The 19,847-nt window shown below is 49.0% G+C and overlaps 1 protein-coding gene across 2 annotated transcripts; it reads left to right on the top strand.

The window, feature by feature from the left end:
* Positions 1-3,229: 3,229 nt before the first annotated feature.
* smg6 (SMG6 nonsense mediated mRNA decay factor) lies at positions 3,230-19,484 on the top strand. 2 transcript variants are annotated; one of them, XM_057820282.1, is made up of 19 exons: positions 3,230-3,374; positions 6,990-7,820; positions 9,900-10,419; positions 10,482-10,674; positions 10,760-10,870; positions 11,491-11,597; positions 11,666-11,744; positions 13,279-13,563; positions 13,641-13,702; positions 13,760-13,905; positions 13,965-14,084; positions 14,243-14,396; positions 14,479-14,698; positions 16,574-16,753; positions 16,817-16,981; positions 17,043-17,187; positions 17,300-17,502; positions 17,594-17,675; positions 18,880-19,484. In XM_057820282.1, exons 1-19 carry the CDS (start codon positions 3,287-3,289, stop codon positions 19,008-19,010), a joined length of 3,822 nt encoding a protein of 1,273 aa, XP_057676265.1. In that variant the 5' UTR covers positions 3,230-3,286; the 3' UTR covers positions 19,011-19,484. The 2 variants fall into 2 exon arrangements, with proteins under 2 accessions (XP_057676265.1, XP_057676264.1); XM_057820281.1 differs by having other exon boundaries at positions 16,574-16,981.
* Positions 19,485-19,847: the final 363 nt, after the last annotated feature.

Here is a 19,847-nt window from a genome sequence, read left to right on the forward strand (position 1 = left end):
GCGAATGCCGTCGAGGACCCCATGTTGCAAATAGGGGCCACCGAAGGGCCGCACTCCTCATGTTGAAAAACGTTCCCTTCTTCCCATTTTGCGCAGTAAACGGTCAGCTATTCACACACGATCCCACGCAAAAAAAAAAAAATCATAATCAGTCACGCGACAATAACTACAATTATACACACGCAATAAACGTTTAACTATTACACATGAGCTTTCCCAAAAAGAATCATGACGCGACGCAGCCTCACGTTCAGTCACACCACAACAACCATCCCCAATGACTTATCATACAGGACAGCACAATTTCAAATACAAATCAAAATTACCGTACATTCTACCAGTGGCTCACACCAGACCAAACATAAAAACATACAATTTGAGCTCAATGACAAACTAACTGTCAACACAGATCCACAGAAATTCCAATTTATCTGACGATAATTTTGGGTAGATGGACGGGATCGTTTCTGGTGGCAATGTTTTTTCATCCCCGTCCCCCCACAAATTTCCTTTCCAGCCCTCGGGCTGCCATTCTTTTGACAACTCGCGAGTAAACGCGCGCACTGATTTTGGTTCAATGTGGCGATTCACTTTCCGCTTACTCGCCCGAATTTTCTTGGAAATGTGCATTACGGTAGTGTCCAGGATCACATTAACCCGTTCTACTTCCTGTTTTAGGCGCTTTATTTCCTCGGATTGCTCGTCAATGATTTTCTTTTGCTGCGCATCAGACACTATGGCCTCATCTACCGCTTTGTTACGATCTTTCCATGCCTCTGCACAAATCCACATTATTTCCCTTACACCCCCTAAAGGCGCTCTTTTACGGACTTCCACCGCATTTAGCATATCTTTAACCAAAGTTGGATTAGTCCCCTTTACTTCACGCTGTCGCGGTCCAGGGCGTCCCCCGTTACGCCGCAGCAACTTTCCAATCTCCCTGTACTCATGACTGTCCCACCCCGGAACCTCCGAGACACAGTCCTCTGCCGAACCCTGAGGTTCGTCCAAAAGTTTACTCTTACTCAGACAACAAGCCATACTCTCTGTACTCACGATTGTCTCACCTCGGTATTTCCTTCCCGAGACGCAATCAAATACAACTGTCCCACCCCGGTATGTCCTTCCCGAGACGCAGTTGTCAATCAAACACGACTGTCCCACCCCGGTATTTCCTTCCCGAGACGCAGTCTTCAATCGAACCCAGCGGTTCGTCAAAAGTCTAGCCACAAGATGTATTAGTTGCAGTTTTCCTACAATCCCATCCTCGTCGCCATAAAATGTTTTGAAACACTTTTTAGATACTGCTTATCCTAGACAGTATGTTCTAAGGGCAAGTCTTATATTCAATTGGCTTGTCCAAAGATAGGGTCGTGTGATTTATACGCAATTATCACACGAAGCGGGGAATATCACAATTTTATAACCAATAATTGTGATAGAGTTTCATCAATACTGTTTATAGTCAAATACAGTATCTTACCAGTTGTCAGACCTATTACAGTTTATGATCAATTACTGTAATAATGTGGCCTATGGGATCGAGGAAAATCGGCAACACACACACACACACAAGGCTCTAACACTTCTCTGCGTTAAACAAGCTGCACATTTTATTTAACCCACAGAATAGAAGCGTGACAAAATGCATAGGAGTAACACAATGCACTTCAGTGTATAACCGCTCTAAGCAATGTCAAAAGCTTAATTACCGTGTGCTGGAAGGACGGAGAGCCGGGTTGTCCTCAGTGAAGTTGAGCGGAAGATACCTGGCTGCACGTCGATGCGTAAGACCACAGCAGACTCTCAGCTTTAACACTGCTCCCTCCTTTACTTATATACTCTCGCCCCTTCTGCTTACACTATCTGTTTTCCTAGAACTCGCGAGTTGCGAGTTGTTTTTTCTCTGTGGTTACACCTGCTGCAACAGAAAGTTCATAAGTGCAACAGATCCACCACGAGTTTGCAAGTTCATAAGTTTCGTTTTGAATCAGCGTTGAAGAGGGCGAAAAGCAACATGTCTTTAATTTTCACTCCACCAAGCTATATGCAGCCCGGGATGCAGCAACCAAGACCAGCTTTGTGATATCTCATAAAATCGCTAAAAACTGTAAGCCGTTTTCGGAGGGAGAGTTTGTGAAAGAGTGCTTGGTGGACTCTGCAGCACTAATATGTCCGGAGAAAAATTTGAGAAAGTCCCGCTGTCCAGGCAAACGGTGACCAGAAGGGTGGAGGACATCGCGGAGAATCTCCGACTTCAGCTAAAAAGTGGAGTAGCAAGTTTGGACTTTTTCTCCTTGGCTTTGGACGAGAGCTGTGACGTCCGCGACACGGCGCAGTTACTGGTGTTTCTCCGAGGAATAACACAGGATTTCACGATTACGGAGGAGCTGGCAGCAGTGAGATCAATGAAAGGAACAACCACGGGGAGTGATTTGTTCAAGGTAAACGCATGCATGGACAAGCTTGAACTGAAATGGGACAAACTGGTAGGAGTCACTACTGATGGTTGTCCCAATCTGACCGGGAAATAGTAGGACTTTTGAAACGGATGCAAGATAAAGTGACTGAACTTGACGCTGAGCATAAATTGGTGTTTATTTGGTGTTTTTCTACCTTCACACGTGAGCAAACATTCTCAGTAATGAAGTTGACCAAATCCAGGTACAGGTCCTCTCTGACTGATGACCATCTGTCAGATGTGCTTCCCATCTCCACCTCAAACATTCAACCTGACCTTGATGCTCTTGTTAAAGCTCAACAGAGGCTAGATTTCTCTCGCTGAAGAAAAAAAATACTGAAACATGTTTGTTCTGCACTGTTTGGCAGTTTGATAAAAATGTTGAGTTATGTTACATTATTGTGGTATCTTTATAGAGGGTTAGTTAAAAATAAAGCATTGTGGTAATGTGACTGAAAAGCAGTCAAAAATGTAGCAAACTTACCTCTGTTTTCACTGAATAAATTCAGGTTTTTTGTAAAACAACCTCACTCTCTCATTATCTAACAATAACACATACTCTTACCAGCTTCTGTAAACAATACAATTGACTTATTTCAATGTAGGAATAAAATGAATAACGAGTAGATTTCAAATTTTGGTCCGGCCCTCAACAATACTTTCTGCTTCTCATTTGGCCCCTGGGGAAAAATAATTGCCCACCCCTGCGCTAGACAGTGTGATCGTGCTGGATACGGTCTACCCTGACGCAGCTCCGGTTCGCCTTTTTGTGCCGGCTCGGCCCCCGTCGCCGTCTTGTTGTTGTCGTCGTCGAGGCCGAGCAAGATGGCGGAGCAACTGGACCGAGTCAGGATCTCAGCCGCTGAACTTCGAGCTCAAGGCGCCGCGACGTCCGATTTTCCACTCGACAAAGGTGTGACGTAAGCAGGGGCTTTCGGGCTCCGGGCCGCCGGCCGCGTGTGTTCCGACTGCCGACGTTTGCCAAAGTTTTTGCTAACTTGCTAATGGCTAACGCCGTGATCCCTAGCGCGCCATGCTTTTAAACGTCGCTGACGTGTTGCTCGGGCAAATATGAGATACTAAAGCGCTGCTTTTTGTGGTTGTGTCCTTTTAAAAGAGCGTCCTGTCACTAGGACGACAAAAGAGAGTGTTTGAAAACTTGCTCGAGCTGAAGCCAAGCACTCACTTTACAGTCTCGCTTCAGTTCACGCCGTACGAACGTTTTCTTCCGACATCACAACTTTCTGAGGTGGGGAAACAAAACGTTTGCGATTTGCGGACTGCCAAGAAATCATTTTGACACAGACGGAGTATTAGGGACAAAAGACAAACTGGGAATAGGAGAATAAGTACAAATCTTGCCAGTTTAAAGTGGAAATATGACGGGAATAGGGCTGCAGCTATCGAATTAGGCTCGAGCGTTTACGTCACAGCAACACGGGATCATGCGAGATTTGCGACAACGCACGTCTGCATCACGGGACATTTCAACTTAACGGCAAATACAATTCAACTACGAGTGCCAAAGATGGAAAAAAAAAACGTGACAGTTCGATACAGAGACAAACTTGATATCATGGCGAAGGACAGATATGTGAGCAAACTTAAGGATGTGAACAATGTTGACCCTTACGAGCAAGCCGAACACAAATGGAATAAAGATGTCGACAAGCTTCCACCACTATGCGAAATGGACATCATGCTGTATTCAGTGTTTGGTGTAAGTTACTACACTCATCGGCAATTCCGAAACTACAAATCGCTACGAACAGTTTTGCTGCGGATGGGTGCAGGACCTGCACGTTATGATCGTAGCAAACGGCAACACCATCGTTCTTGCAATGTGTGTTTACATTTTCATTGCCATGAACGTCTGAATTTGTGCTGTGCTGTGATAGTTAAGTGACAAATCAATGCTGTGTTTTAGAAAACAGATTTGTTGCAGACAATGTAGCCTGTGTACAAACTCTTTGCCACCATCTCACGGCAACATGTTACAGCTTTTTCATTTAGAAACGACAGGAATGATGTCTTAAGAAGACAATGCACATGTATGCATGCTCGTTGTTTAGCTGTAGCTATAGCTAACAACAGGCCGACTTAGGGCATAAAATTACCGAAAGTTGCGTAGACAAACCAAATGAACTAACCGGAGTAGAAGTGCATCGAGCAAACTCTGTGTGTAACTGGAGAATCAAACGTTATGCCCTTCCTTCTGATCGAGGCCACCCGTGCCATTCTTCGACGTTTGCTAAGTTCAGATATGAGCTTTCCCTCGCCTTTTCTCCATGTAGGGATCCGGAAGAAACACAATGGGGTTCCGTCGAGCTGTACATTCTCCTTTCTATTCGATCGCTTGTTGCAATTCTTTACCGAACAATCATTTCCAATCATTTTTAAAGAGGGACCTGAGTGGAAATGCCTCACTGTTGATGTTTCCCGGAGTTCTGACACCGAACTTCCTGCTTCCAACATGGCGATAGGGGCGGAAACCTCGCGAGTGCCACGTCATACGCTCGAGCCTAATATTTCAGTAATCGACTGAAAATTCTATCAAGTAATTGGATAAAACATATTTCTTTTGAGTTAAAGAGCAATTATACATGAGAAAACAAGACAGTTCATCTAATATTGAACCACTTTCTGTCAATCAGTGTCTTTGTTTTCAATGTACATTGTTGAAAACAGCCAACAATTGCATCTAATATGTGACTAGGAAAAAAAACAACCAATTCACTATTTTCACTCAAAAAACCTCTAGATTTTATGTATATAAAATGCATATATTTCTTACCCTAAAAATGTCATTATGCTTGATAACACACATCACTTAAAAGTGAGGGGTTTTTCCTACTTGTTTCAATTGTTTTCCATTTGTGCCAAACTATGTTTAAGTTCTAGTTGTGTTTTAAATTCGTCTAAACTGTATGTCCTGATAGGATTTGGAGTTTTTGCAGTGTTCAAAATAAATGTATGATACCTGCAGTACTGGAGCACATTAGGGACCAGTGCTACTTGGTGTTTTATCCAGCAATGACTACTGAGCTAAAATTGACAGTTAGCTTAATTAAGTTTTTATTTTACACCCTCATCACTCTACAGCGCTATTTTTTCACAGATTAAATCAACCCTGTATGTAAAACACGTTAGCCACGCATCGACAGTGGTCATAATGAATAGAAACCTAGCCCTCCGCAGGGCTAACGTTATGTGAACGGGTGACAGTCACATTAATCTTATTTATTAGCGCTGAGAAGTAAACTGCTTTAAAATGACGGCTGTTTACTAACGCCGCCGAGTCTGTCATTTCGCATCTAGCTCTACGAACATGTGATCTCTATGAGACGCATCAGACGCTACCTGCAACCGCCGTAGCATCACGCGAGTGTAGTTTTTAGCATCGTCGGCGTAGTTTGTAGCGGCTGTTGGCAGCAGTAAGGTATTTTTTAAAAAATTGCTTCTTCCTCTACGCCTGCCCGTGACGTCAGCACTTTGTCCCGCATTAAAAGTAGTCCGGGCAAAACGTGATGCTTAGAGCTGGCAAAATCAAACAATTGCTCGAGGTGAATAAAATGACTCTGATCGGTTTCTAAACTCGAGTTTCTCCAGTATTCCTTTCAGCTCTAGATGAGAATAAAGTCGGTCGTCGTAACACCAAGAGGAAAAAGTCCCAGAATTACGAGGAAAAAGTCATATTCCGAGAATAAAGTCACACGTTGTAATATAACCAGATTAATGTGCTAATATGAAGGGGAAAAAAGTTCATATTGAAAGGAAAAAGTCGCACTATTACAAGACTAAGTCACCATCTGACTTTTTATTTTGATGTATGCACCGAACGGGAGATAGCTCTCCTTGTCCAATGACAAGAAATGCATGTCATTTGAGTGGAAATACGACCTCCCTGAAGTTGGCCCCCCGTTCGACGCAAATTTGTCTCAAAATGATGTCAATCGTTTGCGCTACGTTAGTGCTGCAAAAAGTTTCGTTTGTGCCATTATTGTTGTGCAGTTATTAAACATTGATTTTTAGGTCATCCAGAGTTCACCCAGCCCCCCATCTACGGCAGAATGGAACCCCACCGGTGTCATTTCGTTGTTTTGTTTGAACTGCTACGCTTTTAGAGATATTGATATGAATTTATAGTGATGACGTCACGCGCAGCCCCCCCATCTGCGGCAAAACGGAACTGCGACGATGTCATTTGTTTATGCTCTGTTAGTGCTGCAAAAAGTATTGTTTGTGCCGCCATTCTTTCCACCGTGGGGTGCCATTCTGCCGTAGATGGGGGGCTGGGTGAACTCTGGATAACCTAAAAAAAAAAAACAATGTTTAATAACTACAAAACGATGGCGGCACAAACGAAACTTTTTGCTGCACTAACGTAGCGCAAACGATTGACATCATTTTGATACAAATTCGAGTCTGACGGGAGGGCAACTCCACGGAGGTGGAAATCCTGCACTTGTCAATCTAAAGAAAAAAAATGCCTTTCCCTAAGTTTCAAATGTTCTTTCCTTGAGCGCAGAAGAGCATCACGCGTCCAAGAAGCACTGGCGGCGCGCCGACTCGCACCGATGCCTGCCGGCGCCCAAAAGCGCTCCGGCGTCCGACGCGGCCCGCTCCCGTCCCAGAAACGGCAAAGTCGGCGACGGAGGAGCGGCTCCGGCCGAAGCGCTTCCAGAAAACCGCGGGGAGAGTCGAGAGCCCGCCGGCGAGCCCAAGAAGGCTCGCAAACCCGACCGGGAGTTTTACCGTCCCGGGAGCCGCCGCGGAAAAGACGGGGCGCCGGAGCCAGACGAGACTTCCAAAGTCGACCGAAGAGAGGCCGGGCGCCACAAAGAGAGCCGAGAAAAGGCCAAATCCGAGGAAAGCGACGGGAGCGGCGCGCTGGAGACGCTCGCCGGCAAAGTGGAACGACTCAGCGTCGAGGCTAAAGGCGGCGAGGAAGCGGCCCGACGGAGGAGGCGGGCCGGGAAGACGCCGGAAAACCCGCGGGGAAGAGGCGGCGACCGGGCGCGACAGAAGCGGCCCAGAGAGAGCAGAAGAAGAAGCCGCGACGGCGAGGAAGGGGACGCGGCGGCGCGGAGGAACGACCGACGGAAAGGTCAGCGGGGCGAGCGCACCGAATCGGACGGCGGGGCGCCCGCCTCCAAGCGCTATTCCGAATCGGACGGTCGCCGCCGCGCCTACAGCGGCGGCCGCTCGTCCGGCGACTCCGGAGAAGGCGACGCCGCGGAAGCGGGACGGACGGACGACGACGGGGCGAGAGGGAGCAAAGGCCGAGGAACGCCGGAAAAAAACCACGGTCCCGGCGAACGCCGCCAACGCGGCCCACTTCCTCGGGGCCGAGGAGGAGGTACATTTTCCAGCCTTCTTCACTGTTTGGGTGATGAGCGACTTTCTCATAAAGCTCAACTGATATGTACGCTACTACTAGTTTGGCTAAATTAGCTGCCCTGCATCCGTACACCATTGCACAGTGTAAGGAAAAAAACAACTTTAATCTCGTCATATTTGGATTTTCTCATAATATTACGACTCGTTGGGCAATATTACAAAAAATGACTTTAATCTGGTATATTTTTCTGGTAGTATTAAAAGGTACGAGTCGTGACTTGAATATACTTTGACTTCAAGTCGGTAATATTAGGAGCTTATTGTTTTTCCCCCTTTCAGTCCGGCCCTAATGCGCCATTGTACTTCTAACCACCGGGTGGCGCCAAGTCACAAGCGGCAGATATCATCACCCAAACGGCGAACGGAGAGATTTGATCAGCTCTTTAATTGTATACCGGCCGGTCACGGCAAAAAAGTCCGGCCGGGTCGTTCATGCGCAAACGCCGGCACGTACGTACGTACGGCAGTTGAACTGCCAAAAATGGAACAGAGGTGCAACAATTCATCGAAAACTATTTTGATAACTAACTTATCGTTTAGGACCATCTCCACCTTAACCTTGTCTACATTTTTGAAATTGTAACATATATTTACCTTGCCACTTGTAAACATGATAAGATTTCTTGAGTATAAGTCAAAGTAGCACATGAAAAAAATCTTTTACTCGGGAAACAATTCACATTTCTGCCAATTTTCAAACACCTTGCTATCTAAACTAGCTTTTTAATGAGGATGCAACAACGAATCGATTAAAATGGAATCGGTTGCCAACCAATTTGATCATCTGTTTTTGCCGGCAGTTACGAGCGGTCCCGTTTGGGTCCTTGTTTGCGTGTAGTGTGAGGCTGTGCGCGTGCCAGTGATTAAAGCGAGCGAGCGAGCGAGCGAGAGAGAGAGAGTTCACCGCTATACTCGGGCTGGGTTTCTACTAGGAGTGTGGGGTGCGCATCCGTGATGATGATGATGGCTCTCTCAACAATACAGGCGTGGACGGTCTATGACGGTCCTCCTCTGTTCGCCGGTCTTCATAAGTTAAGGTGGCAATTCTTATTGTGGTAACATGGCAAGAAATCGCCAGCTTGGTCGAATTTCTAAACATTTATTCCATCAACTTGTGCCTAGTGTCCCCCGCGGCAAGTAAACAAGGTGAAAGTGAAACTAAAAAGGCTCCCCCTCTATCAGGTCAGCCACACAATGTGTTCAGGTACGCCATGCAAACACATTCGCCACATTAGAACCCGGTTTGTTCCATTATCACATGTATTCTCATTATTATTACTGCTATTATTAGATTATTATTCTGATTTTTTTTCATAATGTATTTGTTTTGCTCTTTGTAATGGATATTCGCAAGAGTAACATCAATATTTATTAGAATTTCGTGTAGGTTTTCGGGCTGTGGAACCAATGAATGGAATTATAATCTATTTTTATAAGAAAATCCTGCTCAACATTCGACCGGTTCCACTTTTTACAAACAAGGTGCTGGAATGACTGAACTTGGTATGTAGAGGTACCGCTGTATTACGAAATGTGGAGTTGGATTGTCTTTTGTATTGTTACATCCAAATTGCCTCTGACAGAGGTGAGTAAATAAGCGTTCTTTGTTGATGAGCCGTTACTACTTATCACGGAAGGCTAAGCTAGTTAGCGATGATGCTAATCCGTGTCCTAAGCGTCTGTTTGTATTGTGGAGAAGCATGTTAGCGCTTGAGTTATTGTTAGATAGTAAAGTTCAATTTGATCAAGAGAGCACACACATAAACAGCTTAGAGTCAACACAAACTCCCATTCAAATGTTGTAAATTGTCATACAAGAGAGTGTGCTTTGAAACTGGATGATGTCTTCTTTGTTACTTACAACATGCCTTAAGTTCAACTGTGATTGGAAAAAAGGAATGAATTCATTGGCCAGTTAATCGATTATGAAAGTAACCGTTTGCTGCAGCCCTCTTCCAAAATGTAGTAAAAGCGTAGAAGGGGCAGATCGGCGGGGCGTCTAAAGGGAGCGGCCGCTAACCCTGAGCCCGCGCGGCAGGTATCCTGGTGCTGCCGTCCCGCGGCGAGGCGACCGAGCCGCATCCGGCGGAACGGGGCCGGCGGCTGCTTTCGGGCGGGGCCTCCAGGGGCCGCGGCGGGGGCGTCAGGCGGCTGTGGGACCCCAACGATCCCGAGCGGAAGCCGGCGCTGGCCTCCGGCGGGCGACCCGCCCTCCCGTCTACCGTGCGGGCCGTCTACCCGCAAGGCTACGGACAGCTGCACTTTCTGGACACGGACGACGAAGCGCCGGCCGCCGCGGCCCTGGCCAACTACTACAAGTTCCAGCGGTCGGACGACCCCTACGCCGCCGGCCAGCGTTACCCCTTCCCCTTGGCGGCGGGCGACGGAGCGCACGCGCACAGAGGCTACGCGCAGACTGCGGAGGAGGCGGAGCGGCGGGCCCGAGGCGAGCTGGGCCGAACGCTGAGGGCGGCGGACGCCCAGGAGGTCCAGCTGGGCAACCTGCTGTCCCGAGACGGACTCGGCGCCGAGGGCCTGGAACGCATGGCCCAGCTAAGGTGGGTCCGCCCGGCCGTCGCGCTTTCTGAAGAGCCGCCGCGCCATCCGCCGTTTGCCGCAGGGCCGAGCTGCTGGCCGTGTACGAGCGCGTGGTCCTGAGCGACATCGAGCTGGCCGACGCGCAGGGCGTGGACCAGGCCCTCTGGAAGAACGTCTTCTACCAGGTGATCGAGCGCTTTCGCCAGCTGCTGAAGGATCCCGCCGCCGACGCGCACCCGCTCATCCGCGACGTGCTGCTGACGCTGCTGGACGAGGTGAACCCTATCCGCTCCGGGCCGCCAAGTGACCCGCTCGCTCGCTCGCGTCCGCTCACGCTCTCCCGACTCGTCTCGTGTCCAGGGGGCGTGCTTCTTTGACGCCCTGCTTCAGAAGCTGCAGACGGTCTACCAATTTCAATTGGAGGACTACATGGACGGCGTGGCCATCAGGTCGCGCCCGCTGCGCAAAACGGTAGGCCGCTCTTTTAACGTCTCTCCCGTTTTGTGACATCTAATGAATGAGCAACTTTTATCTTGCTTTGAACTGCACAATATTTCTGCTCCCAACAATAAAAATCAAAATTGGTCTCGAACGACCGAATGAAATTTGCAACGGCCCGCCTAATGAAAAAACAAATTCCAATGACATAAATACTGTCGTCAGTTGCATTTCATCAGATTTACCGAGGAAAAAATATCTCTGGCCAAATTTGGTGACGGAACATACCGCGCCATATTCCTTGTCCGTGGCGTTGGTGCATTCATATTTATTCTTTTAAGAGTCAAATCGACGGTCATCTTCCATTGTATATTAGCATTTAGCTAGTGCGCGCACGTGTGTGTCATTTTACGTGTTGAGTGTTATAAACATGTTTAGTCTCAGATTTTTGGAAAACTCTTATCTCTGCGTGGATAGCGTTACGCGTTACTAGACGCAAAGATACCGTGTTGCTGTGAATGTGAAGCACCCACCATTAAAATGGCGGTACAGTATTTGGGCATTTTTCTTTTCGTATCCGATGAGTCATATTAAACGCAGCGTGGCCCTTGTTTTTTTTTTTTTGTGTACGTATCAAATTTGTGCTTCACCAGGTCAAGTACGCGCTGATCAGCGCTCAGCGTTGCCTGATCTGTCAAGGAGACATCGCTCGCTACCGAGAACAAGCCGGCGACTCGGCCAACTACGGAAAAGCCCGCAGGTACTGTAAGCGGACCTTTCTCCACTCTTTTCGCACTTTGTATCAAATACTCTGTCTGGATTTCTCAGCTGGTATCTGAAAGCTCAGCAGATCGCCCCCAAAAACGGCCGTCCGTACAACCAGCTGGCACTGCTAGCGGTCTACACTGTGAGTATCCTTATGCTAAGGATGCAACAATACTCGGTTTTCTATTGAACCGTTCGATACGCCCGCTCCGATTCGATACGCAAAAAACGTTCGGTCCAAACGAAAAGCTCCCAAAATGTATTTTCTGAATGTATTTTTGTCGACTCTCTCGCTAAAATGTCCGGCGCGGCTCTGCCTTGAAAAAACAAACTCTGCCGCTAGCGACCCCCCTCCTCCCATCCTCCCCCTAACTGCGTGAAAGGCGGGAGCCGTGGCGCACGAGGATCATTGCTCGTGAAGAAAGACGGAAACCTAAGGAGGCGGCTCGCCAGCTTCAATATCGTACAGATCCGTTGTTCGGCAGCATTTTGGCTGAGCCGATACGGTATCCCCACTCGTACATATTAAACAAAGACCGTCTTTACGGATACGTACGACAAAGTCCGCCAATATGTTGTTGCCGACTCGGCTGCTACGAATAACCTGGCTTTGACAACAGACGGGTTAAGACCGCCGGTCACCGAGAGCTAACTCACGGTCACGTGATGAACAACGAGTGGCAAATTAAGAGCGCTGGACTTCAAACTCGTCCTGTTTAGGAAAGTCGATGGTCAAATGCCGCTGTTGTGCAGTCGGGAGCAGACGTGACGGCTGTGGCGTTTGTTCACTTTTTTTAACGCCCGACAACACTCGTGCGCACACACACTAGATATCATCAAATAGCAACCTAGATGTGCCACGTTAGATAACATGCCATTGGCTGCGTGAGCCCAGTGATCATGGGACGCGTAGTCCATATACTACATGGACGAATTAAAAACCGCCATGACTGAATGCGAGTTAAGCAGGCCAAATCGATCCATACCAGTGACTGTAGATAATGCAGCAAATAATGTTAATTCAGTACGTGACACGGATGGAAAGAGAGAAATCAACAGGTTGCTCCACCTGACTTTACAAACGGTAAAGATTGTTATACAAAATTTCTTCAGATCAGTAAGAAGTAAGCACATACTTATTATGCATGTTTATTCAACCGGTGTGTCAGCGCCGCCCCGCGCTCCGCTCCCACCGCTGAGCAGGCCGGTCCGCTAACCCGCGCGCCACGACGCTTCCGCTCGCCAGGAAGGGACGCTGCCGTTGGCTCGAGCTCAGCGTCCTTGCGTGAAGGAATCGGCAGGGAGGTTTCCACGCTCCGCAACGGACCTGCGTGTACCTGTTCCAGTCACCCAGCCCCCCCTGAAACCTTCGCTGCCGATCCGGGTCACGGCACCAACGTAACCGGTGTGTCAGCGCCGCCCCGCGTTCCGCTACGGACCTGCGTGTACTCGTTAAATTTATATGACGGCAGTGTTATTTTTGTTTGTTAGCAAAATAAGAAAACACTTGTATTTTTTGTTTCAGAGCATTAAACGTATTGAATCGAATCGATAATCGAGTCCTTCGTATTTAAAATGGTACCGGACCGTGACTTAACTGTATCGTTGCATCCTTACCTGACGCCGAGCCGGCGCGGCGTTCCGTAGGCTCAAGGGCCGTTTGCGTCCTCTTCCAGAAGCGCAAGCTGGACGCCGTGTATTACTACATGCGCAGCCTGGCGGCGTCCAATCCAATTTTGACGGCCAAGGAGAGCCTGATGAGTCTGTTCGAGGAGGCCAAGCGCAAGACGGAGCAGCTGGAGCGCCGCCGCAGGCAGGAGCGGCGGGACGGCGGCTCCGGGGGCCCCGCCGTCAGGGGCCGCGCCGGATCCGATGATGGAGCACGCCGCGAGGTCTGGCTGCGCCCCGGCCGAAGCGACCCGGAGCAGGACGCCGAGCTCGGCAGTCTCGGCGTCGCTGAGGTAGGGCCGAGGCCGGCGGGTAAAAAACTGCAAAGAAAAAAAAAAAAGAACAAATGTGCTTTTTCTCTACTTTTCAGCTCAACAAGAGATTCATCCTGAGTTTCCTGCACGCGCACGGAAAACTCTTCACCAAAGTGGGGTGAGTGCCCCTTCGGGCGGGTCCGGGTCCGGCACGCTAAAAGCCTTCCTTCCGCAGGATGGAGTCCTTCCCCAGGGCGGCCCGGCGGGCCCTGCTGGAGTTGGGCGCGCTGCTCCGACGCGGACCGGCCCCCTTGGGCGCCACCCAGCTGCTACAGATCGTCACCGTCAACATGTTCGCCGTACACAACGCCCTGGCTCGAGGTATGACGCACGCGCTAACGGCCGGCCCCGCCCCCGTGACGCTCCCGTCCGCGGACCAGGCGACGAAGGAGGCGGAGAGACTCGCTCCGTCTTGCTGGAGCAGAGCACCGCGTTGGGACTGGCCGTCTTCGCGCTCTTGGTGCAACGCTGCACGGAGATGCTCGCCGACGCCACCGCAGGTATCGAGTTAGGTCGTCCTCGAGCGCTCGGTTATACGCGCTAACGGAGTCAATCGCTCACTTCGCGAAGTTATTATCGACCTCGTTAATGTCACGGAATCGAAATGAAAGTCCGCCGTCGTCGGAATGGCCAAAAAAACGGTACCTCTTCTTTTCAGATGCGGAGCGGGAGGACGGGAAGGAGCCCGCGGCGCCGCTGAAGGTCTCTGCTTTTCCGGCCGACCTGCGCGAACTTTTGCCGGCCGTCAAAGCGTGGTCCGACTGGATGCTGGGACACCCCGAGCAGTGGAACCCGCCGCCCCGCAGCTTAGAGTGAGCGCTTCCCGTCCGGCCAGCCAGCCGTCCACCCGCCATCCGTCCGTTTGGCCTGAGCGGCTCCGGATTTCCTTCTCAGCTCGCGGCCGGACACCTGGCAGTGCCTGGCCCACCTGTGCAACGTGCTGGCGCACGTGGACCACGGCGAGGTGCCCCTCTACAAGGTGGACACGGAAGAGGCGGAGGGCGACGAGGAGCTGACGCCGCTGCAGCTGAAGGAGGATCGGCTGCTGGCCGGCTTCGTTCCCCTGCTGGCGGCGCCGCAAGAACCCAGCTACGTGGACCGGCGCGCCGACACGGTGCGTACGTAAGAAAGGGAAGAGACGTTAAACCGTGAGATTTTGACGGAATGATAACCTTGAGCCAAAATACCACATGCGGTATTGCAATTATAGCTCCTAAATGTGTTATTTTGAGAAACTTTTTTTTCCATTGAACAGGATTTCTCACAACATATTTGCAAAATGGAACATGAACATAATGGAAAAATTTTGAAATAAAATAAATAGAGCTTATACCCACAGCCACAGCTCAAGTTGCTCAAGATTAAGAACAAAAAGAATGATTTGCAATAAAAAGTCAAAACACTTCTAAATGAACAATATATATGGTAGAAAACACAGACAAGACTGACAAAGCAGTTTCGGCTCTTGCACTCCTCTTTAAAAGAAACTGCTATATTATAAGCCAAAACATCTGTTGTGTTTGATAGAACAATATATGCTGCCATAGCAGATTCATGGTGCATGAAGCCCCCGAACAATTTTTAATTTGTCCCTTTTACCCTGGAAACCCCCGTTTACAGACGTCGCACAACCGCTTTTGTTTCAACCCAGCCATAAAACGAAGTTAATTATATTTATTATTTAAAATTCTGTCATTTTTAGCTTAGAATCATTCATTGATGTCTAATATTTAGTTTAAACCAAAAAAATGATTCACTCGCATATTTTAAACTTTTAAACAAATGACGTCACAATGAAAAAAATGGCGTCTGTAAAAAAGTCACGGATATCTACATCATAACTTGCTTAATTGTTTGTTTTTTTTTTTTGTTACTGTCGCATTTTCTCCAATATGTAAGATGATAAATAATTGGTACAAACAAAGACAAAAAGGTTTAAAAGGGTAAATATATGAAAAAGAAAATCTCGACCACTCTTTGTTATCTGCGATGTCTGCATCGCGACCCTTGTTATATGACCGTGTTTCACCCATAAAATCCCCCAAAAATTCCAGCTGTGGCCATTCGCAGCTGTGTCTTGACGCTCGGTGATACATGCTACATGGAGTTTTCGGATCGATGAGAGGTAAGTACACGATAATATCTCGTTGAAATCATGGTGTCTTTAATTCTGCTCTCGCCTCCAGATAGGGTTTCGCTGTTTTTTTTTTTTAAAACGCCCTCCTGTTCAAAATGTTTCTTCCCCCAGAAAATTGAGATTTTAAGCTTTCCAATGATGCATCACACATGCTTATTGGACAATTTTGAAAGTTGGCCAAATTGGGGGTCTCAGAGTGGAACTTCAAGTCACCTGAGTCTTTTCTGCCATATATATATATATATATTGCAGGCACCTCACTGTCTTTAAAGATCCATGTCAACATTTTTATAGACTTGATACATATTTCCAAGTCCAAATTATAATGCAGGAATGTGAGCGTGTTCCCCTTTTCTGTGTTATGTTTGCGGTGAGGTGAGAGGGAAATAGTTGCCGTCTTGGCATGCTGACTAGCCACATTATGTGCTTACTTGTTTTCCCATCGCTCGACACACACACACACACACACAAAACACGCTAAACTCTTGTAGCTGGTGGGAAACGTTCACGACAGCGTTTACTGGCCATAAATTGTGTGTAAAGTGATGGATAATGTTCACGTAAATGTGAAATCATGTTGCAGGTGTCGCCCCCCCACCCCTTGCAACCACCTTCCACAAGCATGTCTTGCACATCAGCTGTCCTTCCTCCTCTAATGAGCCGCGGCTGTCTGTTTCTTTTCGTTAGCTCAATGCCAGTGACTTTTTTTGGGGGTGGGAGGTGGAATATGGGTGTCAAATCGTACGACGGAAAATTTTTGTCATTTTGAAAGCGTGACATTTTCATACCACGGTAAAGCTCGAAACCGGCACATGCCTAGAAGACACGCTTCCGCTCACTTTTCGCCCTCAGGCCATCGCCGCCGACTGCAAACGGGTGACGGTGCTCAAGTACTTCCTGGAGGCGCTGTGCGGGCAGGAAGAACCTCTGCTGGCCTTCAAGGGCGGCAAATACATCTCCGTGGCCCCGTCCCCCCCCTCCGCCGCCTCTCCCGACGCCGGGACCGGTCGGGACTCGCCGTCGGACAAAGAGGTGACCGCCGCCGCGGCCGCGAAATCGGCGTTGTACGCCGAGGTTTTCAACGGTCCCGGGCAGGGCGACGACGTCGCGGCCGAGTCGTCGGCGTCGGAGGTTTCCGAAGAGGAGGAGGAGGAGGAGGCGGCGGAAGACGGCCGGAGCGACATCAGACGGCTGAAGGCGCGGCGCCACGCTCTCGCCAACGAGCTGGCGCAGCAGCAGAAGCGCCGGCAAAAAATCCAGGTAGGGAGCCGAGCTAGCCGGCGGTTTCGTTCGTCCTCCAACGGCGGCCCGATCGCGGCAGGCGGCGTTGCGGACCGGCGGGCGGCTGCGGTTGGAGGTGCGGCCTCTCTTCCTGGTCCCCGACACCAACGGCTTCATCGACCACCTGGCGGCGCTGGAGAAGCTCCTCCGCTGCGGGAGCTACATCGTGGTGGTGCCGCTTATCGGTGAGAAACGGAAGCGTGTTCATTCGAGAAAAATGACCGTCATAAACTTGAAACGGATCGGAAGTCTCCGCCCCGCTACCTTTCCATGACGGGGGATTATTATGCCGGGCAGTGATCACGGAGTTGGACGGCCTGGCTAAAGGCCAGGACGCTTCCGGGGCCTACGTGCGCGGCGTCCAGGAGAAGGCCCGTCGGGCCGTACTCTTCCTGGAGGAGTCCTTCGAGGCGCGCGAGCCCCGCCTGCGGGCGCTCACCAGCCGAGGGAACCAGCTGGAGTCCATCGCCTTTCGCAGCGAGGACACCTCGGGACAGCAGGTCAGACGGAACCCCGCGTTCGAGCCGTTCCCGTCGTCGGTCCTTCCTCAGCGTTTAAAAAAAAAAAAAAATTTTTTTTTATATTCTTCAGGGCAACAACGATGACGTCATCCTGTCCTGCTGCCTCCACTACTGCCAGGACAAGGCCAAAGACTTCATGCCCGATCAGAAAAGTACGCCGTCCAAAATAACAAAGCTAAGCTAAAACTAGAGGTCGACCGATAGGGGATTCTCAAAAGCCAAAGAAAAAAAAATCAGCCGACAAGCACATTGATCATGAAAGGAAATCAAAATGTTTCAATTACAAGGATCATCATTCATTTATAGAAATGTTTATACAGTGGTACCTCAACATACGTTCTTTTCAACATCCGACGTCAAATTTGAATCGGCAGTCGTTTCTACATCCGACGACATGCTCGAAAAACGAAGATTTACGACAGCGCCGCAGTTTCGGGCGGCAGATTTTCTTGTTCGAGAAATCAACATGGGTTCCAACAATGTTAGTGCAGGTGGTGAAAAAGAAAAGGGAAAATGTAATGCTTACCATTTAAATGAAGCTGGAAATGATTGAAAAAATATGAGCGTGGCGTGCACGTCCGTGAATCGGCTCGAGCCGCAGAATGCCTACGATCTCGAAGGTCCTTCGCCGACCTCCGTTCGCCAGTCTTTATAAGTTGAGGTGACAATTATTATTCAAGAAATGGCCAGCTTCCTCAGGTTTCTCATTATTTATTCCATCAACTTGTGCAACACAACACGCCTACTGTCTGCCTCAGCTGCAGAGTGGAAGTAAAATATCCTCTCTGGCACATCAGACACACGGTGTGTTCAGGTACACCACGCAAAACACATCTGCCACATTAGAACCCAATTCATGACATTATTACAGGTACTTTTCTTATGATGATATTCCGATTTTTATCCAAAATGTATTTGTTTTGTTCTGTGTAATTTCTATTTGCAATAGTACCAGCAGTATTTACGAAGGATTTAGTGTAGGTTTTCTGGCCGTGGAACCAATGAATGGAATTAGACTATATTCTTATGGGAAAATCCTGCTTGACATACGACCATTTCGACTAACAAAAAGGTCCTGGAATGAATTAACTTGGTATGTAGGGGTAGTTTGATTGCTTCTACTTCCTTTTATGACACCGGCCACTAAGTGGTGCAAAATGACACTGAACAAAGATCACTCGAACAGCAAACATAAACGCGATCCTAATATATCGGCCGATCTTGGGGGGGGGGAGTCCACCTTTCGATCGACCTTTGTAAAAAAGATAATCACCTAAACGGCAATCGCAAGTGATTCCGTCGGCCTCGGCCGATCTCCAGAATGTCCGACTTAATACGGCCTCCCGACCTTTTCAGACGGGACGGTGCGCCTTCAGCGCGAAGTGGTCTTGCTGACGGACGACCGCAACCTGCGCGTCAAAGCGCTGACGCGCAACGTCCCCGTGCGAGACATTCCCGCCTTCCTCAGCTGGGCCAAAGTGGGCTGAGATGAGAAAGAGGGCCCCGACCCCCGCTTCCTCCTCCTCTTCGGGATAACGTGTGTGTTAGCGCTACGGGCGGCGAACGTGGCGACGCCGGGCGCTAGGTAAACGTGGGGGTTCGGAGAAACTCCTGCGCGCCGCACCCGGGCGGCCTCCGAGCGGCGCCGCGCCCGCTAAGCGCCGACGCGACACCTTTGAATGAAAAGCGTTTGGGCAAACAGTTGAGCTTTTACACTAAGCCAGGCATCGGCCGCTTTGTTGGGAGCCCAAAATCCGAATCTTTCTTTTTTTTTCTTCTGGCCATTTTCAAATTTCGGTTTGGCCGATTGATGGAATAGCAAATGTTTGCTTCTGATTTACAGCCGCCGGCGCACGTTTGCGCTTCTTCCTTTGACTCCAGTTTGTTTGTTTGGTGTTCAGTAGCCACGCAAGCTAACCGGACACATTTTTCCTGATCTGTCATTAAAATATGGAAAATACCGTGATTGTCGATCCGTTTTATTTTGACACTCTTTGGGCACTGAGAGAAATCCCGTGTAATAAAGATTTTTTTTTTTTTGGGCGTCTTGTTTTCAAGCAAATTTGTGTTGACTTAATTTTACTTTGACCTTTGTATGACCGCACGAGTGAGTACATCGAGAACTTTAGTGATCAGTCGCAACCTGCCCAAAGCTTGGTGACAACGGGGCCCAGGCGGCAGCGAATCAATGTGCAGCGAGGCGGCCCGAGCTTCCGATTGGTCCGCCCAGCTGCGGTTTGTTCGCGCCATTCATTTGGCCCGAACGCATATTAGGAAATAGGAAGTTTAAGCACCGTTTGTAGGGTCTCCACACTTTGTAACTT

This window comes from Corythoichthys intestinalis, chromosome 18 (assembly GCF_030265065.1).
Source record: "Corythoichthys intestinalis isolate RoL2023-P3 chromosome 18, ASM3026506v1, whole genome shotgun sequence".
Taxonomy (NCBI): Eukaryota; Metazoa; Chordata; class Actinopteri; order Syngnathiformes; family Syngnathidae; genus Corythoichthys; species Corythoichthys intestinalis.

Excerpts from the sequence above, each read along its gene's own strand:
- smg6 (XM_057820281.1), top strand. The coding sequence starts at position 3,287 with ATGGCGGAGCAACTGGACCGAGTCAGGATCTCAGCCGCTGAACTTCGA. Across the intron at positions 7,821-9,899 it reads TCCTCGGGGCCGAGGAGGAG|GTATCCTGGTGCTGCCGTCC; the intron begins GTACATTTTCCA and ends CCCGCGCGGCAG. Across the intron at positions 17,188-17,299 it reads CGTGGTGGTGCCGCTTATCG|TGATCACGGAGTTGGACGGC; the intron begins GTGAGAAACGGA and ends TATGCCGGGCAG.